Here is a 7,657-nt window from a genome sequence, read left to right as displayed (position 1 = left end):
ATATTATTTATATATATGTATAAGCAAATTATATATAATAAAACATTTTTAAAAAGTGCCTTATTTGTCAGAAGAAAATGTATGTATTAGTATTATTGATAATCATAATCTGAACATCCCTTACAAAATGTATGAAAAGTTTATGAAAAAAGTTACAAAAAAATAATACAGTATTAATTCAATTACTACAACACCCATACTAAATTAATGAAATCTTCATATAAAGCAGAATGCTTTGCAATGTGTAATTCTGTAACATTTTGCTTCTCTTTTTGAAAGTAGATTTTAAAATTAGTTTAATTTTAATGCAAAATTATAATAACATTTATGATAATAGTAAACGTTTTTATTCATTTATAAAAAAAATAAAAAAAGTAATAAATGATAAAAATAAATAAATAAATAAATAACTATGATGTTTGTCAGTAGTAATGGAAATGTATCAACTGGTGTTATATGAGATCATCACTGCTATATAACTACTGTAAGTTACGTGCCATCATAAGGTAATAATATTATGCATGATGAACAATCACACCTCAGGGGTTTTTTGGACAGTGGACACACAAGAAACTCAAGCAGAGACTCATCAAACGGCTGACTCTGGCTGTCCTTCACTGCATCGCTGCGGCTGCGCTGTTGTCCTCGGATCTTCACGGCGCTCACAGATCTCTGCACGCTAAACACTCCAGTGGCAAGTGTCCTCAATGCATGAGACATATCCGAAGACAGCTGTATGGATAAAAAAACGAAACTTGTTTCACCCGTTTGACAGACGCCAACAGTGAACCGGAAGCGCTGAACTAGGCGCGTTTGTAAACGTGTCCCCTGATCTTTTACATTCGTGAGATGGTTCCGGTGGCAAATTGTTCTATATATTAGTTTGAACAGAAATATAATTAATTACAAAAATATTAATATATCTGATTTTACATGGTCTGCACAGGACAAAGAACACTCTTTAGCAAGAAAATGGATGCAGATATTTTGAAATAAATAATTCATTTAGGTGTTAGGACAGACATAATTAACCACCATAATGACATGTAGGCTATTATTGCATTGATCAAAATAATAATAAAAAATTAAAGTAATAATACAAAAAACGTAAATGAATAATATAAACTACTACTAAGCTATTGTTACTGATAAAAATAACAATAATAGGCTATTTCAGCTGGCAGCGAGCCATTAATTTAAGTTTAAGACAAATAACTAACAACAATTGTCATATAATGACACTGTTTTTCTTTTGCATCACACGCATTTTATTATTATTATTCATTATTCATAGATATTATATAAATAATTATTATTCTTTTTATCTGCATCGATAATAATGAAAAACGAATAATAAAAGAGTTTCGTAATATATGTAAACTAATAATCTAAACTAGATCTAAAGAAGAAGACCAAGAATTGCATGTGATGCACAAGAAAAAAAAAAGTGTAATAGTGGAATTATGTCACACTACTAAATTAAATTAAGGGTTCACTACAGACTGCATTAATACTGATTATATCAAGAGAAATAAATAATTATAGAAATAACGTGTTGGTTCCAAGGAATCATAGTGAGAGGAATCCATTTAAGCATTTGAAATAGATTTATTGGATAGAATTATGACATTTTATGCCTCATTAAACGAAATAATATATTGAAAGCAGTGTGTGGCTCTCTTGCCTAAAGCATCGTAAAATAGAAAACGAACCGGAGAAGCTGAAGAGATTACTCCTGAACAGCAGATGTCGCCACTGAACTGTGTGTTTAAAAAAACCTACCAGCTCTTGCAGCACTGAAAAAACAAAAAACTTTACTTTGCAGTGCTTGTTGTGAAACAAGCTGAGACTTAAATTAAAGGCAGAAGCTGCCAGGAGTGGAGAAGCTCTCTGTTAAGATCGTATTGTAAACAAAGTATTGCAGGTGCGTATGCAGTGATACAAAATATAGTATAAATAAACATTGTATATTGGCTATTTCACTGGGCCTGTGATTTGGAGGGGCTCTCAGAAGACTCATTCACACAAACAACAGACTCGTGCAAAAGTCAAGCATCTGACCAGCCTTCTGATGTCCAGAGGTAGCCGGATCCTCCTCAAAACTGCCCTCTTGATATCAGAGCTATTCTTCAAGAGTCTCAAGAGCAGCTCTGGTTATTCATCCAGCTGGTTTCTCAAGACTTGTCCAGGGTTTTGTCAGGGGTTTATTTCTTTGGCATGTGCTGTTGTGGCAGATCTCTCGCTCAAGGCAGGCAAGGTTTACTCAAAGTTATGGAGGAGACAATATTGGCCATGCCATGTTTGTGTGTATTTCCACCAAAAACACAGAAAGGGACACATTCCCCCCGATATCCCTACACTGCCAAATTCAAAGCTGTTTCATGTCAATTTTTGTAGTGTTTTGAGCTGATGGAAGAGAAAGAGCTGGAAAGAAGCTCATGAGCACCAGAGACAACAGTTCACTGACCTGCCAAGCATGTCAAATGAAACAAACCTGCTCCAGGCCAAAGTCAGGACAGACGGCATTGTGGGTAGGTGCGCTCTTCATTGCATTGAACGAATTGATTGCCTCAGCCATGTGAAATCTGACTATAGCCTCTTGCTCTTCTGAAAATGTTTACTTCTGTGTCTGGGACCTAAGAGCTGATCACTGGAAAAATAAAAACTGAAAATGAATTGAAAATGAACTGAATTTAAAGTTGAAAATGTGTGTTACTTGATTAAGAAATCAAAGACAATTCATGAATTGTAAGATAATCAAGGTTTGCTGTGCATAAAAAATCCATTACATTTACCTTGTTTCATTTTCATAAGTTGGTTAACCTTAATTATTGCTGAAATAACACATTCCTTGTTAAACATGTCCTCTATGTTTGAAAAATGTGTTGAATGCATAAAAAGAGGCAAACCTTACGTTAGTTATGCAAATGTCTGTCTGAGCCTAAGGGCTCTTGCCTTCGGCTGTGATTTTTATCTTCATATTAAACTGGGCTAACATTGCAGATCTCGAGTGTGGTCTTTACTAAAAAACTAAAACAATTTGTTCTCCGTCAACTGATGGCAATTAGACAATTTTGCTATTGCCTTCTGTTGCCATTTCCAGCCAGCATCCTTCAGAAATGGTTTCACAGTTGCTAGTGAATCCAGTTAATCAAGCTTGAACTCTTTTCTGCTCCATTATCTACCACAGCATGAACGCTGAGCAACATATGATTGTGTGAACTGTCATTATTTCCTTTTGTTTCAGTTTCCATTAATGCAGATGGTGCCAATAGCGAAATATACAAACGAACAGCAATATGCTTCTTGAAATGTCTGAGTGGGCCAGTGCGTGCCAGCTGGGACTGGCTAATTTCTTGCCCATGAAAGAGAATTAAAAACCAAACGCTTTTACCTTGTTTAATGCAGCTGAATTTAAGGACTTCATTCTCTTGTGTTTAGTATTTGATATTTTCAAGATATGGAACTGTCGGTTCAATAGGAAACACCTTCATTTACATTAAGGATACACATTAAAACACAGGCCTATAATCAAACATTAAACCCAGAGTTTTCAGCCTTCTGGGTGTGAATTAAAACACTCCAGCAAGTCCGTGAAAAAGATATTAAAAGTTTTCTTATATTTTCATGCCATTTTGTAGCTACAAAATGAACATTTGCTAATGATCTAAGCATTAGTATATAAGGTAATAATGTTAGCTAATGTTCTTAATTAATTATTGTTCTTAATGTAGGCTACTTAATCTTAATTAGTTATTATATAGTGTTTCTGAGAAAATATTGCTTTTTATACTCTTTTAAAGATTTCTATGGTGGTCTATAGGATCTTAGCTCCTGATAATAAAAAAATAGTTCATTAAGGTGAGGTAGGGCCTACGTATTAGTGAAATTTCGTGGGCAAAAAAGTCCATTGTTCATTGTTAATCCACTTTATTTTTCCCGTTACAGCAGGCGTGGCCATTTGTAAATGTAATGTGTCTGGCTTCCAGTCTCATCCGCGTCCAGCTATTTTTAGCTGTACAAAACCACTCATTTTGCTGTTTGATATTGCAAATTGGTGAGTCTTACCATATTATTTTAATGTATTATCTTAATTATGAACACATTGGTTTGTAGTGCAAACAGTTTTACCGTTTACTGCACTTTGTTATTCTTCTCATTATTTCTCTACGGCGGCGTATGAACCGGAAGTCTCGCACATTCACAGAAAACGGCTTACTTCCGCGTTGAAGAATAAGGTGGATAGTAGAGATGTATAAAGCACAAGTCATACAGAAATCGCTTTCAACACAAACATATTTCTGTTGATCAACGCAGTGAATTCGCATGACCAACTTGAACCCGTTGCGAAATCTATGTTAGTAATCTTTTGCTCTTATGTGAAATTCCCAATCGCGTAAATTAATGTATTTCCAACCCGATCTCATGGCAATTTGTACATTTTTTGACAAGGTGGCTAATTCGTACAACCCTGAGGTGGAAAATTCGTAGGAATTCGTACGAAGGACTTGACCCCGCTCCTTAACTTAACCGCCACAGAAATCGTTGTGCGAATTTGTTTGAATAGCCACCTCGTAAAATAGTCTACTTGGCTGCGAGATAGCGTTCGTATTTTACCTTAAAAATTCGCCGAACAATGGTAAATGTGACCCTATCTTACAATGTACAAAACACTGCAACAATATTGTTTCATACAATACCTACAAATGCAGAACATTATGTAGTGTGAATAATGTTATTGGCAAAAAAACTATATAATAGAGAATCAAGTTTTCTCCATGTTCAGTATTCTAATTACTTTGCTCCATTTGCACAGCGCTTCATGTAGAAAAAATGTAGCAGATAGTGGAAGGTCCTTGGGAGAATACAGTAATTTAATAAACTCAGAGGGGTTGGCTTCTCAGCCTGTGGGATTATGAGGTTCAGAAGTGCTAACCCAACACTTTTTAGACCTGATAACAAGCTCTCCAAATGCGCTGGGCTTCTCACACTTCTCTCACTTAAAATAGTTGGGTTAAAAATGACCCAACAGATAACCCAGTGGTGGGTTACTATAGCACCTACGTAATGTTGGGTTATTTTAACTCAGTGGATTGTGTAGTAAGTTTTACCCAATGCATTGGTTTATAAAATAACTAATTTGTTGGGTTATTTGGGCAAAACGTTGCTTTAACCATCCTGGTATTAATTATTATTGCTATGTAAATAAATAATAATGTACAACATACAAATATTTTGAAAATGCTTTATTTCCATTACATTTAAAGTTGCAAATACTTCTATTAAATTAAATTACTGGTTGAAATTGTGTTATTAATTAATTGCTTATCACATTAGATTACTTGCAATTGTTTCAGTTTACAAGATAAATATAAAATCACAAATAAACAAACAAACAAACAGAACAAAGCTAAGACAATGCAATTACAACTGCAACAGGCTTGGGATACTCAATGTTCAAAATGCAAAATAATTTAAAGCATGTATCAACTGCTTGTAAAAAGACGGTCTTGCTTCAGTGCCATTTTTCCTACAATAATGAAGGCTTGATTTTATCCCAAAACTGCAGGACATGAGGGAATTGCCTTGGTTGCTCTTCCTCCTCCTCCTCCTCCAAATACCGAATGAAATCTGTTCCAACCTTTAAACAGAAATTTAAAATGGTAAATATGCATACATACATAAATAATACCCCAAAATATATTGTCATAAATGATGCACTTACCCACTTTGTATGGCAATGAAGGAGGATGTCAGGGTTTTAATGCAACTTTAATGCAATCTCCAAGACCACCTTAAATAGAAAGAACAATGGATTAATCACCAAACAAGAATGGGGAAAAAACGGGGAAAAAAATCCACACTTTTCTAAGTCATGGTGGTAGTCTTTCATTTGACTTCTTACTGTTGTAATAATGGATTAATGTCTGTTATGTATTAATTTGATTAGCCGAGTGTTACAAGAGTGGTGTTTGTATCATTAGACAGGTGTGGGGATTTGTGAACTCTTATTGCATGTTACATTGCCATGCTAGTAGGTGGTAATGTGAGTGTATCAATGACGTATAGAATTAAATTTACGTTATGCAACACGTAAACAACGCAATGTTTACGTAAACAACAAGTAAAATTTTACTTTTATTTTTCTTTTGCACACATAAAGAACTTTGTTTTCCTACCTCCACTAGTGCCATCTATCATTGCCTTTTTTTTTTAAATCTAAAAGTGCTATTTTCGTTTGAAATTAGCCAACAAGCCATATGTGTTGACTGTGAAACACAGCAAACTTTAATTACATGCAGACTCAGATCATTAGGATCGAGTCAGTTAGAAATACCAAGGGTTCACACAAAACAAGTGGTCTACTTTTAGCTGTTATGCAGCCCGCAGCTGGAACCAGCTTCCAGAAGAGATCAGATGTGCTAAAACATTAGCCACATTTAAATCCAGACTCAAAACTCATCTGTTTAGCTGTGCATTTATTGAATGAGCACTGTGCTATATCCAAACTGATTGCACTGTATTTTATACAGTTTTATGCAAAAGTTTGGGCACCCCTGATAATTATCATAATTTCAATTTATAATCTGCTAGGCTTTCGAAGCTGCAACTTCATTTGGATATAATTTATACCTTATGGATACATTAACATTTAAATTCTGAAATAACATTTATTGAATCAACAGAAACAATGCAATGTGAATCACAACAAAAACAGACAGGTGCAAAAATTTGGGCACCCCAATGGAATAATCACATCAGATTTTAGTAGAGCCACCTTTTGCTGAAATAACCTGTGGACGCTTCTTATAGCCACTGATAAGTCCCTGAATTCTGACTGCAGGTATTCTGACTATTCTTCCTTGCAAAATTTCTGCCGGTTTCAGGGCTGCCGAGTGTGGACAGCCTGCTTCAAGTCAATCCATAGATGTTTGATGATATTCAAGTCTGGGGACTCGATGGCCATTCATCCATCCACACATACATTGTGCCTGTCCATGAATTCCTTGGTAGATTTGGAGCAATGCTTTAGGTCGTTGGCAGTACCCAAAAAAGTATTTTTCTGCATCACCCTTCCATTGAGCTGTTCCTTGTGCAAAGTGCGCTGGATTGTGGAATGATGTACAATGACATTATCAGCAGCGAGATGTTCTTGGAACTCTTTGGAGGTGGTCTGTGGTTTGTCTGTGACCATTCTAACCATTCTTCGCTGTTGCCTTTCAGATATTTTTTTCAGCCTACCACATCTTTCCTTGACAAGGACTATTCCTATGGCCTTCCATTTTCTAACTATATTTCTGACTGTGGTGACAGAGACCTTAAACCTTTGTGAACATTTTTGTATCCTTCTCCTAATTAATATTTACAAATTATCCTAGTTTTTAGTTAATTAGGGAGTTCTTTTGAGGTTCCCATGTTGCTACTTTCCAGTAGAGAATCAAGGAGAAGCACAACTAGCAATTAGCTACCTTAAATATCATTTCCCATGATGGGTTGCACCTTAGTTTGCAGTGTTAAGGTTCACTGAGCCAATCAAATCAATATTGTGTTGTAATTAATCAGCAATAAGAGACTACAGGTATTAAAATCAACACAATTGAAAGGGTGGCCAAACTTTTGCACAGCCTATTTTTCACATTTGACTTTATTTCATACA

General features: G+C 35.2%; 1 protein-coding gene across 1 annotated transcript in view; it reads right to left on the bottom strand.

Annotated features, from left to right (window-relative positions):
- Window positions 1-850, bottom strand: part of pyurf (PIGY upstream open reading frame) — a 1,544-nt gene extending 694 nt beyond the window's left edge. Inside the window, exon 1 of the mRNA XM_016456715.1 lies at window positions 539-850. Coding sequence (XP_016312201.1) covers window positions 539-720 — 182 coding nt within the window. The 5' untranslated portion in view covers window positions 721-850. The remainder of the gene's footprint in view (window positions 1-538) is intronic.
- Window positions 851-7,657: the final 6,807 nt, after the last annotated feature.

Source organism: Sinocyclocheilus anshuiensis, unplaced genomic scaffold (assembly GCF_001515605.1).
Source record: "Sinocyclocheilus anshuiensis isolate Anshui unplaced genomic scaffold, SAMN03320099.WGS_v1.1 scaffold840, whole genome shotgun sequence".
In the NCBI taxonomy this organism is placed as follows: Eukaryota; Metazoa; Chordata; class Actinopteri; order Cypriniformes; family Cyprinidae; genus Sinocyclocheilus; species Sinocyclocheilus anshuiensis.
This window is presented reverse-complemented; position numbering and strand designations above follow the sequence as displayed.